Genomic DNA, 14,466 nt, shown 5'->3' on the forward strand with positions numbered 1-14,466 from the left:
CAACCCTCGTGGATGACTTGGAGGGGTTCAAGACCTGAGTGGAGGAAGTCACTACAGCCACGCTGGGAACAAGAGAGCTAGGATGAGAAGCGGAGCATGGAGATGGGACTGAAGCGCTGCGAGCTCATACACAACTTGAACAGATGAGGACCTGCTTGGGATGGACGAGCAGAGTGGTTTTTTGCAATGGAATCTAATCCTGGTGAAGATGCTGTGAAGACTGCTGAGATGACAACAAAGGATTGAGACTATCGCATAACTTAGCTGATAAAGCAGCAGCAGGGGTTGAGAGGACAGACTCCAATGTTGAAAGGAATTCTAACTGTGGGTAAAATGCCATCAAACAGCATCACATGCTACAGAGAAATCATTTGGGAAGAGTCAATCGATGCAGCAAACTTCACTGTCATCTTAAGAAACAGCCACCATCACCCTGATCAGTCAGCAGCCATCAACTTTGAGACAAGACCCTCCACCAGCAAAAAGATTACGACTCGCTGAAAGCTCAGATGATGGTTAGGGTCTCTTAGCAATGACATATTTTTAAAATTAAGGTATGTGTAGTTTTTAAGACCTAATGCTATTGCACACTTGACTACAGACTGAACTTTTCTATGCACTAGGAAACCAAAGTTTCCTTTGGCTCACTTTATTACGATACTCACTTTACTGCAGTTGTCTGGACCTGAACCCACAGCATCTCTGAGGTATGCCTGTACACATTATACATCCAATCAGGTCACCAGAGAGGCCTGCCAGCCAGAGAGCTTTTTAATTTTTTTCAGGTGACCTCAAATTCTTCCTCTCTTGCATTATGCTTTTATCTATAATTTAGCTCTCAAAAAAGTGATTAAATTGCTTTCATTTTCAAATTCTAGAGAGTACTTTCACTGAATAATGTTTACTATGTATGTACTTACTATGTGTCAGGCTACTGGAGGCACTAGATCTTCCACAATGAAACACAACAAAATCTCTGTTCTCATGGAGTTTATATTCTATTGGACTTCACATAATCCCTAAATACTGACAACAAAATTCACAACTAGCAAGTGCTCAAAAATTACATGGAGGAACTAGGGTAGTAAAGTTTTCCAGAGTAAGGCCATATGTGTGAGCATTCAATTAGGTGTTAAGAGGGGGGAAAAACGCATTTTAATTAATTTAGCTTCTTTTACAGCCTCAATTTTTCTCATTTATGATAACTGAGATGTATATACAGAACCAAGAAACTACCATAGGTCAAGACCAGTCACATACCTGGGTGGATGCCGGGTAATATTTTTTACCCGGCATCCACCCAAGTATTGTATATATATATACAGGATTCCCCACTATCTGAAAGTTTGCTTTGTACCCCTTCACCTTTACGAAAGACCTATATTAGCGCCTGTTTTTGCTAGCCGAAAAGAAATCTGAAGAGGATTTTCACTTCTACAAGATGGTAACTGCATCTTTGCTTTATGCCAGTTCAGCTGACAAAAGGTTTCCCAGGAATGCTCTTTCAGATAGCAGGGAACCCTGTCTACAGAAAGGACATTTCTGAGATAAGTGGAAGATGTAATGTGGACCGTATATTGGATAACAGAGTCCTTGCTGATTTTCTTAGATTTGGTAATGAGGACTTGGCTGGGTAAGAGAATATCCTTGTTCTTCAAGATGCACACTGAGACACTGACGGGGGAAAAAGCATTATGATGACTTAAACCAACTGGCAAGGGGAGGTGCTTACATATGTAGAGATGAAGCATATGTGGGTAAAGGTCAACAACTGGACATCTAATGAAGAAAACACTAGAGTCTGTTGCACTGACATATTTTTTTAACTTTACTGTGGATTTCAAAATTTGCAAAATAAAATGTGGTCTGAAGACTATGTGCCTCAGGAAGAAAAAAAAAATCTTGTAATACAATGCCAACATAATCTTTTAAATTTCAACAAAAATATGGAATGATAACACTTAAAAATATGAGCAAAGACCTTATCAATATTTAACTTCAAATGTTTCTATTTAAGAAGCTCAGCAAAAAGGTCTAAAAGCCGTCAAAATGTTCAAAGTGTCTCAATGTGCAAAACCAAAGCTTTCCCCCTAGCTTCCACAGAAAATGTAACGGCAGAAAGTATCCTAACACTATAAGGAAATGATTCAGCGAGAGCACGCCTGGTTTTACACACGGAAGGATGCCGGCTCACCAATGTGAACAGTCATGCAGGCTGTCATGCAGGGCTTTCCGAAGCACCGAGTCCTTGTCATAAATGCCCCAGGTAGCTTGTAGCACTGAATCAAGCAAGCAGTCTCCTGCAGTCCTGTTCCAAAGCGCATAAAGTCGACTGTCCAAACGTGTAGCCAATTCCAAAGACCAGTTTATAATTGGAGATTCTTCTTCTAACTCTACATAAGGAATTTAAGTAACATGTTCATTTCCATGCAATTTAGGACTATTCATTGGAGGAAAGAACCCATTCTCTAGATATTGGTAAGTTTATGTGTCATTTACTATTAAACACCTAAATAAATCTGATCAACTGAAATACAAACCTTCTGAGTAGTTGAAACATCTACGGCTCTAGAATAATTTGCTCAACTTTTAAATTCTTTACTATTTGCAAAGAATGCTTAACATGGAAATATACCCATTCTAGAATAGGAAGTAGAAAACTAAGGCTTAAAAACTTTTATACCTTTATTCCATCACAGTTAAGAGCCGTGAATGAGCATTCTTAAATTATTTTTCCAGCTTTATCGAGATATAATTAACAGAATGAACATTTTTAACAGCACAATGTGACACTGCTCTTAAGGACTTTACATTTTCAATTAAAGTAAAAATAAAACAAGTCAACCATACACTGAACTGCTCCAAGCCTTACAAAGCAAAGCGTTTATGGAAATTGAACTAAATCACACTCCTTAATTCCACACTTACCTTTCTGAACATCTCTATCAAGCACCTCATCAAATAATTTTTCTTGGACTGTTGGAGGCAAGTCTTCAATATCTACAAAGCAAAAAACAGACTTAAAAGATTTTCTTATGTCTCATATCTTAATAAATTTGATACGAGCATCTAATAGTGATTTCCCCTAAAATAATTCCCTTGCCGAGGTGCTCTCTCACTCATGCTCTAATAAATAAAATCTTAAAAAAAAAACACACAAAAAATAAAAACTCCCTTGCTAGTGAAGGCTAAGGCTGTCAACTGGTTTCTCATAAAAAAAAAATGCGTGTATAATGTGTGTGTGTATAAATGTAACATAAAAGATTTCCTTTCTATACTTCATTAGCAAAACTGTTATCTAAAAAATAGTAAGAATATCTGGACCAATAATTACATACAACTATTATCAAAAAGATAAGAGAGAATAATGTTCGTGAGGATGTGGAGAAAGGGAACCCTTGCGCACAGTTAGTGGAATGTAAATTGGTGCAGCCACCATGGAAAACAGTATGGAGGTTCCTCAAAAAGTTAGAAGTATGGGGCGCCTGGGTGGCTCAGTCGTTAAGCGTCTGCCTTCGGCTCAGGTCATGATCCCAGGGTCCTGGGATCGAGCCCCACATCGGGCTCTCTGCTCGGCGGGAAGCCTGCTTCTCCCTCTCACACTCCCCCTGCTTGTGTTCCCTCTCTCTGTCAAATAAATAAAAATTAAAAAAAAAAAAAAAAGTTAGCAGTATGATCCAGCAATCCCACATCTGGGTATATATCCAAAGGAAATGAAAATAGGATAATGAAGAGGTACTGAACTCCCATGTGTGTTGCAGCATTACTCACAGTAGCCAAGATATAGACAATGGATGAATGAATAAAGATTGGGGGGGGTATAAAATGAAATGTTATTCAGCCAAGTGAAAGAAAGAAATCCTGCCATTTGCAACAAGGGCAATGAGGGCATTAGGCTAAGTGGAATTAGCCAGAGAAAGACAAATCAAATACTGCATTGTACCACTTCCATGTGGACTCTTAAAAAAAGTCAGACTCATAAAAACAGGGTAGAAAAGAGGTTGCCAGGGGCTGAGGGAAGTGAGGAAAAGAGAGATTGGTAAAAGGGTACAAAAACTTCCAAGCTATAAAATGAATAAGGCTGAACACCTAATGTAAAACCATGGTAACTGTATTTTATAACACTGTATTATATCATTGAAATTTGCTAGGAGAATAGAACTTACATGTTCTCACCAAAACAGATAAATAAACCAAACATGTGCGACGATGGGTGTGTTAAGACAGGGGGTAACCCTTTCACAATATATGCATATATGAAATCACAATGGATACTTGAAATATTTGACAATTTTATAGGACAATTATCCCTCAGTAAAACAGAAAAGGAAAAAAAAATAGGGCTATCTGAAATTCAAGTTGATGAAACAGTAACAACATACAAATATTTATCTGCCCTTGTCTCCCCCCACTCTCAACCTCTGCTCAGGCCTATTGTTTTCAGACTTTAGAATCTTCTTATAAAAGTTAATGAACCATTAATTATTGGCACACAGACCCCTGTATTTGTCATCTTCCTCAAATTCTCCATGCTTTATTCAATCTACCAATGGAGCAGTCTACAGTAAAAAGTATTACCCTTAAAATTAAAAAAAAAAAAAATTAGGCTATTTTCAAGTCAAAATAAAAATCTAAACATCACCAGAGTAAGCTTAAGTATACAGAGAATGCATTCCAAGTGAACTTTGTCTTTTTTTTTTTTAAGATTTTATTTATTTGAGAGAGAGAGAGCACAGGAGGAGAGTGAGAGGGAGAAGCAGACTCCCCGCTGATCAGGGAACCCGATGTGGGGCTCGATCCCAGGACCCTGGGATCATGACCTGAGTCGAAGGCAGACGCTTGACAACTGAGCCACCCAGGCGACCCAGAACTGTGTCTGATTTTAATTAGCAATAATCGCGCCTCGGATAAACCTCATTGGCTACGATACTGCCACTGCGCAAAGCTTGTGTCTGATTTTAAAACGCTTAGTTATTGGGGTGCCTGGCTGGCTCAGTTGGTTAAGCGTCCAACTCTTGATTTTGGCTCAGGTCATGATCTCAGGGTTGTGAAATCAAGCCCCATGTTGGGCTCAGTGCTCAGCGTGGAGTCTGCCTGGCCCTCTCCCTCTGCTCCCCAACCCCGCTCGTGCTCACTCACTCTCTCTCTCTAAAATAAATTAAATCTTTAAAAAAAAAAAAAAAAAGGCTTAGTTATTATCTCCCTAACATTTGTAAATTCCCCTGTTCATGTCAATATAAAAGTTCAAGACACTTAGAACCAAGATGGAAGCTTTATTTTAGAAACTTCTGATGTTTGGTGCGTTTATTCGGTGCCAAATGACAAAAAGCATCCTGGAAGACATTTCTGATTGTCACTGAATTGAAAAATGAAAAGCTGCTTCACAAACATAGTAGAAATTAATATAATGAGTGAAGAACATAATGACACTTGCAAAAAAATGCCAGTGTCTTTTGATTCAAATAATCTGATTCCACCCATCAAAAGCCAGCGTTCTAATCCTATCTGCTAATATACCAATAACCAAAGCCACATAATTTTAAAATAGGTATGAAAAAGGAAAGAAAAAGTATACCGATATCATAAACTAAACCTGAAGAGAAAAATAAATGGGTAGACATTTTTTAAAACATCTAAGGCCCACATAGAAGTCAGTTATTATCAGCTGCTATCTTCCTACCAGATCCAAAGCATAAGTTTATGAGGAACCCTGTACTGGTCACTTCCAGGATCAAGAGGGTAGTCAAATTATTTAAAATGCACACATAGTAGCTATCTGCTAACAGAAACAGTTTCACTCACACATTAAAAAAAAAAGAATTATAATAAAGGGAACATTTCTTTTCACATTGAAATTTGGAGTTACCTGCTGGCAATGTAAATGTAACAAGGTCAGTTAGAAAATAGCAAGCAAAATCCCCCTTTCTCTGATGAAGAGAGGCGGCTATCTCTCGCCGGATCTGCTCTGTCAGTTCAGGACACACCATTGCTGGAATACACTTTGCTGCTTGTTGAGACACCTTAAACACAAAAGAAACTTTCCTCTGCATCTCATTTATCATTAACAAAAGCAGAAAACAACAGTATTTAAGACAAATTACCAAACCTTCCCAGTAACTCAGGGTGTTGTTTAATTTTAAAACAGATTAGGGATTATTTCCTCACCAATGGAAACATGTTTCAGTACAACTTTCCATGAAAATAGCCATAAAAATGCTTTACCTTCTGACTCTGGAAATTCACTTCTTAGGAATTTATCCCAAGGAAATATATAAAGATTTAGATAAAAACTTATGTAAAATGGTGTTGTAAACAAAGGTTCATCCTAGGACAGGGAGGGAGGACACAGAAAACCACCTAAGTAAGACTAAGCATCATGCCCACAATAAAAGCATTCTTAAAAAACAGGAAATTCCAGCTCACAGAGAAAGAGGAAAGTACAAACACTCTTCTGCTGGGTTAAGAATACTTCGAGTACCCTGACGTGGAATAAAGAAAGCATGATATTTTTAAAGGGTTAGTTTCCACTGACCTCAAATCCCTCCCCCTTTGTTACAACTCTGAATATTTAAAAAAGCAATTGGCTTCTCCAAGTGTAGAACAGACAATGCACCTTCAAAGTATAGCCAGCCTGAAAGGAATAAATGTGAGCAGTGATGTAGTTAGTGAACGCTACAACAGAGAACTTCTAAGCAAGGGCATGGCTAGAAACTTTCCTTTTCTCTTTAATGAGGGATAGCAACTATTGATGCAAAGATATTATTTTATATTTAAGTTGTATTCCTTTTGTGGAGCTCAAGATAACTGCATACGAAGAATTCTGAAATCAAAGGTATCTGCTGGAGAGGAAATGAGTCTGGTGTGAACCCTGAGTGAACCAGTCAGCTCTGTTCTCTGTTGTCACTACAGACCAAAGCCACAAACCTGGACAACCTTCCCCACCCTTTACCTCTAGCCGCTTCAACCTTATGACTCTCAACCATCTCCTTAGGCCAGTAATTCTTAACTTAGGGCACGTGAACTTGGGAAGGACCTGTGAACCTGAATGGGAATTTTCATTAAATTTGAATCCTTCAGGGGTGCCTGGGTGGCTCAGATGGTTAAGCGTCTGCCTTCGGCTCAGGTCATGATATCTGGGTCCCAGCTCAGCAGGGAGTCGGTTTCCTGCCTCTCCCCCTACCCACGCTCTCTGTCTCAAATGAATAAAATCTTTAAAAAAAAATTTAAATACTTCATTTTCACTGACCTCCTGTCTATATTTTTTTTAATAGTTTCCTTTTTTTTTTAAGATATTTTTTTATTTGACAGAGAGAGCACAAGTAGGCGGAGTTGCAGGTAGAGACAGAGGGAGAAGCAGGCTCCCCGATGAGCAAGGAGCCTGATGCAGGGCTCCATCCCAGGGTCCTGGGATCATGACCTGAGCCGAAGGCAGTCGTTTAACCAACTGAGACACCCAGGTGCCCCTCTCCTGTCTATATTTAAAATGCATTCTCTTATGTATCACAAATCTAATATTCTGAAAAAACTATCATTTCAATATAATTGATTTCCATTGCAATCTTACTTTTATTTTAGGCATTTAAAAAACAGTATTATGAAAAGGAGTTCATAGGTTCCACCAGACTACCAACAGAGTCCATGACCTAAAATCCAATTAAAATCCCTGCCCCAGGGGCGCCTGGGTGGCTCAGTCGTTAAGCGTCTGCCTTCAGCTCAGGTCATGATCCCAGGGTCCTGGGATTGAGCCTCGCATTGAGCTCCCTCCCTGCTCCGCGGGAAACCTGCTTCTCCCTCTCGCACTCCCCCTGCTTGTGTTCCCTCTCTCGCTGTATCTCTCTGTCAAATAAATAAATAAAATATTTAAAAAAAAAAAAAAAAAAAAAAAACCAACCCTGCCCCAGATACATATCCCCCAAAATATAATGTTCTCCTAGTCTCATCCCAAAAACACTTAGCTCTGTGCTCTCTCTGCAGGCACATCCCTTACTTATTTAGTCCAATCTCCCTACCGGCCCCTTCAATTCTGTCCTCTGGAGTGCCCACTCCACTGAGATGACATTCCACACCCAATTTGGTTCTTTCCCTGGAAATCCACCCCGCTCTCACCTCTCCCACAGTGCACCACAATTGGTCTATGTGTTCCAGAGAATATGGCAAAAATGATGGTATGTCACTTCCTGAATTAGGTTCCATCTAGAAGACCCTGAAGCTTCCACGTGGATCACTCTAGCATGCCCTCTCTCTCGGATCACTTGTTCTGGTGAAACCTGCCCTCTGGAGGGGCCCACGTGACCAGGATTTGAAGCCTCCCGCCACCAGTCATGCGAGTGTGCTTGGAACCAGATCCTCTCACCCCAGTCAAGCCTTTTGACAACTGCAGCTCTCAAAATTTGACTGTAAGCTCATGAGACCTTGAGCCAAAACCATTCAGCAGAGCAGCTCCTAGATTCTCTACACTCAGAAACTGTGTGAAGATAACAACTGTTGCCTAAAGCTGCTAAATGGAGGTGATCTGTTAAGGCCGTAAATAGTACCCTGGGGTTCTTTTGCCTTCCCAATGTTAGTCCCCAGATGCTCTTAGGAGGTCAGTGACTTAGTCCCTCCAACTTTCTCACAGCCCTCCACCAGGCTGAGGGGAGTCCAGGAACCCCCCAAAGGACTTGAGCCTTGATTCACAGCTGCCCTCTCTATCCTGCCTCCTGCCACCACCAGCAACTACAGCTCCACACGCTGGCCCTGCCAATACACAACGCAAATATAGCCAGACCTCAAATACTACAGAAGCTACTGCTAACTGTTCCATCCCCTGTTCCAGAACTCTGGGCCTTCTTAGCACATGGCTGCTTTTTGAACAGTCCCTTTTTTTATCCAAGTAAGGCTGCCCCTTGTTTTCACCATGACTATCGCTCAAGCCCTTCCCTTCCTCTTTCTGGTGCCTCTGGCGTCACTGGACTCTTAGCAAACTGAACAATGGCTAGCCATTTCAATCATGGTTTCAGGTAATCTTCATATTCCTTAATCCCTCCCAGTGCTTTGTACATAATGGTTCCCAATATTGGCCAATTTGAATATGCAAATATGCATATGCATACCACAGAAGACGTATAGTGACAAAATTTGAATCTACAAATGATCTGACTCTCTGCACTCTTACTCTATTTCTCTTATCATTAAAAGAATTACCTGGATAATATGGTCGCATCCTGAATCGTTCATCTGCAATCCTTTGTGACATCTACGTAGTTATCTAAGCCCAAGAGCTCAGAACCAACTTGACCCCTCTCCCCCCGACTCCCCACATCCAGTCGATCCATTCCATCTTGACTCTGTCCCCCCAGCTCTCTCAAACGGGCCCACCTCTCCTACTGCCACTGCCACTCTGTACCAGCAGCGTGCTTGCCAGCAGCACCAGCATCACACCGTGCTACCCTCCCGAGGCTCCGCCCTCTCCCATCCACAGAGGCCAAAACACTCTGATCTGATCTGGCTACTCCCCTGACCCTCTCCCTAACACTGCACAGCCTGTTCACTGCCCTAGGAACAATCTTCCAATTCCCTGGCCTACATCATCCTTCACAATGCTTCCCTTCCCAGTTCCTCCCAATCACCATCACAGGCATGCTGAGTACCTGCAAGTGCCCAACCTCACCACAAACACTACCACCAGGGCCTCTGAATAAATGGTTTCCTCAACTTCCCTCTCTGCTCCATCCACTTATGAGGCTAACTCCTACTTCTCCTTCGGATCTCCACTACAATGTTACCTGCTCTAGGTAAGAAGGTAAGATACCCCAAAACACTTTCTCAAGTACTCCCACAGCACCTGGCATTTACATCAATGAGAACACACTCTGTACAGAATTACCTGTTTATTTCTCTACTTTTCTGGATACACACTGAAGGAAGAGCCAATGTCTTCACAATTATATCCCTTTTTAGCACCATACCTAGCACACAGTAGGTACTCAATAAATATTAGTTAAATGAATGAATGAAAGATACATCCTAGTGTTTTTTTTAATCAAACTGATGATTCAAATCTTGTGGCAAAATGTTCTATTTTAAAAGCCTAATACCCTTAGGAATTATATACTGGTGAAGTCCAAGTTTAGTGTGAATTTACAAAGGGAATAAAAGAAATCTAAAACATTTAAGAACAGTTTAGAAAAACACTACATCAAAAATGAAAACTAATGAACACACTTCCTTCATATAAAACGTTTAACCAAAATGCCATACTCACCTCTGTAAGCAGTATCGCTAGCATATCCTGCCTCTGGAAACGTATAGCCAGATGTACGAGAGTATAGCCAACATCAAAAGCAGAAGGGCGGTTCAGGAGGCGCACTTCGTCTGCAGTGAGCTGACGTGCGATGTCCCCGCCTGATGACTTGTACGCTTCTATAGCAGCTAAGTCACCTTCTACAACCCCTAGAACAAGCAGCAAGATAGAAAAGAGTTTATTTCTATTTTTCTTCCAAAAGCATAAACCCGTTGCATTCACTCTAAACCCTTTTAAGTGTTTCTCTAGGATTTCTGGACCCCAGGACAACATATTTAAATGTCCTAAATATTAAGGAAAACTGATGTATTCCTCTCCCTTTAATTTCTTTCCAGAACTAGAACTACCTATTTAGGTACTTACCTTCACATCAGCGCTGGCTCCATGCTCGAGGCTTAGAGGAATCATTAGAATATATTAATTGGATCAAAGAGATCAGTAATCCTAGTATGAGAAACTAGACTTTACAGAAGACACTAAACTCCTGTCTGGTCCTGACTCTGCAGAAACCAAGGAGACGGGGATGTGCTTCCTGTTGGCTTTGGGCTCTCTTGCCCTTTACAACTGCATTTTTTAAGCTGAATCAAAACAGATGCTGAGCCTTCCATATTGCTGTTTAGGTATGAAACAATTCAGAGCAATTAAAACCATTTTCAATATAAGTTAAAGTTAGCAACATTTTGATTTCAGAACCTCTCAAAGCCAAGTCTTCCTTACACTCATTAAGTATTAATACGGTAAAACTTGAACCAGATGAGTTAGAACAAAAAATATGCTAAAATAAAACATTACAAACCAGTTGGGGGTAGAGAGATAAAACAAGTATCATTTTTCCCAATCCATAAAGAACTTTCTGTTCCCACTAACCCATGTTACTAAACTTAACACAAATTAATATTAGGTGAAGACAGTAATCCTATTTACTAAGCAGTACAGTACACATCTATGAATAAATACCCCTGGCAAATATAAAGGTGTAGATAAGTTTCAAATTTAACCACAAAGAGTGTTACACACACACACACACACACACCTCAAGACTGAAGGACCAAATAATTTTAAGTGTGTCCTAAGTTGTATCAGGAAAAATTCGTTTGTTGGGTAAAATGCTAAGACCAGCTAAAAATATTCTTAGGGTATTTTTTAAAGAGCCATTTTTTAATTGCCATCTTGAATTAGGAATTAGAGAAATAAGGGCTACTCCTTGGAGTAACAGATTGGTACAATGCAACAATTTCTCCCAGTTATTAAAAATAGCAAAACTTTAAAATAAATCCCATGTTCACTGAACACCCATGACATGCAAAGCACTGTGCTAGGCAATGTGAGAAACACAGACAGTACAAACATGATTCCTATACTCAAAACAGTCCTTTCTCATCCCATTTGTGGACCATAAAAGGCCAGCTTCAAAAGTTTTCAGACTCTGCAGTCAAAGATCCTTTCTGCAAATCTAGACCCACTCCCCATAAAAGGACACCCTGCCGCCAACACAGACATTTTTCAGGTGAAGAAATCCATGATATCAAACGAGAACACCTTATTACAGGAACTTTTATTTTCATGGCCACATAGGTTAATACATTCTTCACTATAAATGCCTAAGTACAGCTGTCACTGTGTACCACCCCCACTATGGAAAGGGCTTTAACACACTCTTAGGAGGCCCAGTGCCCTGGAGAAGTCATCAGGGCTAAAACGTGATATGGCTGGCAGGAATCTTCTCCAAAGGGCAAGCCTTAAAAACAGACACAGAAAGTCCTACTTGAAATAAAAACAAATCTATGGTTAAAGAGTCAAGTACACAAAGAACTTTAAAATTTCTGCTTAATTTGTTTTAATAACAGATGAGAATAATCAGAGAGAGCTCGTAACTTTATGAATAATCTAATGTAGTTCCTCTCTTTAGAACTAAATATGCCCTGCTCTGTTTCCTTCCCTGTACATGTATTTCCGTATGAAGGCAACTGCTCTTCATGTTGGTCCTACCAAAGCTGTCACTATTCTGGGTACCTTCAGTATTACTGCGCCTTATACAGTTTTTTAACTGTAAAATATTTATAAAATGTATTTATAAAATTTCTTTATGACATAAGAAAAGCCACCCAAGGACCAAAAAGACCGATCAATTTACCTGAGAAGATAGAGAGGAAGACCTGCACAGAACATGTATACATCTGTGTACTTATTTAGGCACGTGCATGCACGCGCACGCACACACACACCTTCTTTTGTTTCTCAAAGACAAAGATGACTGCCAACCAACTTCTAAATCACCGTCTTCACTATTTTTAGCTAACTCACCATACAGCTGATATCTGGAAGAATCTCATCTTAGAAAGTCTTGCTTAAGAATTCATTTCCTCTGTCATGTTTGTAAGGGATTTCTGTAATTAGAAACTAACTAGCATAATCAAGGGGGGGAGGGTAACAGACCAAATAGCACAAGGAAGTTGACGAACTGTGCTTTGGAATTATGATTTACAATGTCACACAGTCTGCCTTCAAATTAAGCGTTTTTTTTTTAAATACGAATAGAACTTCAAATGGTGAACTGCACAGTATATGAATTCTAGCTCAATAAAGAGGATACATATATAAAAAAAAAAAACATGATTTCTATTCGTCCAAATCGAAAATACTAAAACAATTACTTCCTTCAACCCCAAACTCTGCATTGAACTGCAGATAGGGCATGCTGCCGCTCCCCAGCATGGAGCAAATCCAGGAGGGCAGAAAATGAGGATGAAGAGAATAGAGAGTTTGTACTCTATTCTTCACAGCACAAAATCCTCCAAATCTTTTAGAACATGAAAAACACAAACATAAGTATAGGCACAAAGTAATATTTTAAAGAAAAATATATTATCGTCTAATGTTTTGGGAACATAGGATTCCATTCTTTTCATTAACTATAATTAAGAACTTAGTTTCGGTTACCAGTGAGTTTTCAGCTACAGAGACAAAGTACATTTATTACAAATTTCATGAGACTGTCACTGAACAGTCCAAATGTTTAGTCTATCTTTATGACACATTGTTCAAAGACAGCCATTGATTAACGTGTCCACAGTTTCTTGACAGATGGGTTTTCACTGCAAACAGGGTATTTAAAAGGATCTGGCCCATACTCAGATAAAGTAAAGCTTTAGCTACCAAATGTTTTCTACTTAGGGGGGAAAAAAGTATAAGATTATATGCAAAACAACTTACAAAATGTCTTTTGAGTTCTTCACATAAGATTTTATCACCTCTAATATCAGGGTATGATAAAGGAAAGTAGGAAGAGGGGAGAAGAGCTGATAGGTAGGAAAAGACAGCAAAATAAACACAAGGGATAAAATCTCACTTCGTGTAATGACCAGGAAAAACCAGAACAATTCCAACGGAAGAGGTGATGTATACATGCTTCCTAGTTACTGACCTCTCACACTGCCTCCAAGAGAGTAACTGAAGCGTCTTTCTTGTAATGTTTTCTGAAAATTTAATAAATGTCTATTACACGTTCTGTCCCTTCTTCTTCCGTGCTATGAAGGCAAATTAAAAGGACAGCTGAAGACACTCTGAGATTAACTTTATAAAACTAACCTACAGTATCATCATACACTCAAAACTGACTGAATGAAATACACAACCAACTAAGCAGTGGTGCATAATTACAAATAATGCAAAATGTTAAAATACTTTTAAAAACATTAAGTAAATGAAAGTTACTACGTCTTACAAACTATAAAGTTTAAAAAAAAAAAAGTTCATATGGTCCTAGAAGCTGGGCCAGGAGTGGAATTTAACATATTTTGAAGCCACAGGTCACAACTCACTGGGGACTTCACAGCTACTATGGAACTCCGTTGGTTAGAATATGGAGCTGGCTCATAGATGTTTAGAAAACAGACTTATTTTTTCCCCCATATATGGCACAGTTTTCAAAGTTTTGCCTTATTTTCTTTTATGACATAAAATCATAATTGTAACTAACTTTGAAAAGAATGCCAAATGGTAAAAAAAAGCCAGGACTTACCTGAGCCCACATGGGCCAGCTCAACACTACCCTGGAGTTCTATGGTAGCTGTGACATCACAGCATGCTTTATGCTGTGGGGTCAGGGTGGACTTGGAGTCAGCTGGCACAATTTCAGGAGCCCTTAAAGAGAAAAGTTAGTTTTAAGTGGTAATGTTCACAAT

At 39.6% G+C, this 14,466-nt stretch overlaps 1 protein-coding gene and 1 pseudogene across 4 annotated transcripts in view; both read right to left on the bottom strand.

Moving 5' to 3' along the window:
- ZRANB1 (zinc finger RANBP2-type containing 1) overlaps nucleotides 1-14,466 on the bottom strand; it is a 63,797-nt gene that overhangs the window by 8,215 nt on the left and 41,116 nt on the right. For 2 of the 4 annotated variants that reach the window (XM_081823318.1, XM_081823317.1), the window contains 4 exons: nucleotides 10,244-10,431; nucleotides 5,867-6,020; nucleotides 2,929-3,000; nucleotides 2,195-2,393 (listed from right to left, as the gene is read on the bottom strand). In XM_081823318.1, the coding sequence (XP_081679444.1) occupies nucleotides 2,195-2,393; nucleotides 2,929-3,000; nucleotides 5,867-6,020; nucleotides 10,244-10,431 (613 nt within the window). Of the gene's footprint in view, nucleotides 1-2,194; nucleotides 2,394-2,928; nucleotides 3,001-5,866; nucleotides 6,021-10,243; nucleotides 10,432-13,706; nucleotides 13,810-14,303; nucleotides 14,426-14,466 lie in introns of all 4 variants that reach the window. The other 2 variants (XM_081823319.1, XM_081823320.1) reach the window with 2 other exon arrangements.
- On the bottom strand, nucleotides 4,817-4,947 carry LOC115937672 (U4 spliceosomal RNA; annotated as a pseudogene).

The sequence above is a fragment of the Leptonychotes weddellii genome, chromosome 6 (genome assembly GCF_054177405.1).
Source record: "Leptonychotes weddellii isolate Sample4059 chromosome 6, ASM5417740v2, whole genome shotgun sequence".
NCBI lineage: Eukaryota > Metazoa > Chordata > Mammalia > Carnivora > Phocidae > Leptonychotes > Leptonychotes weddellii.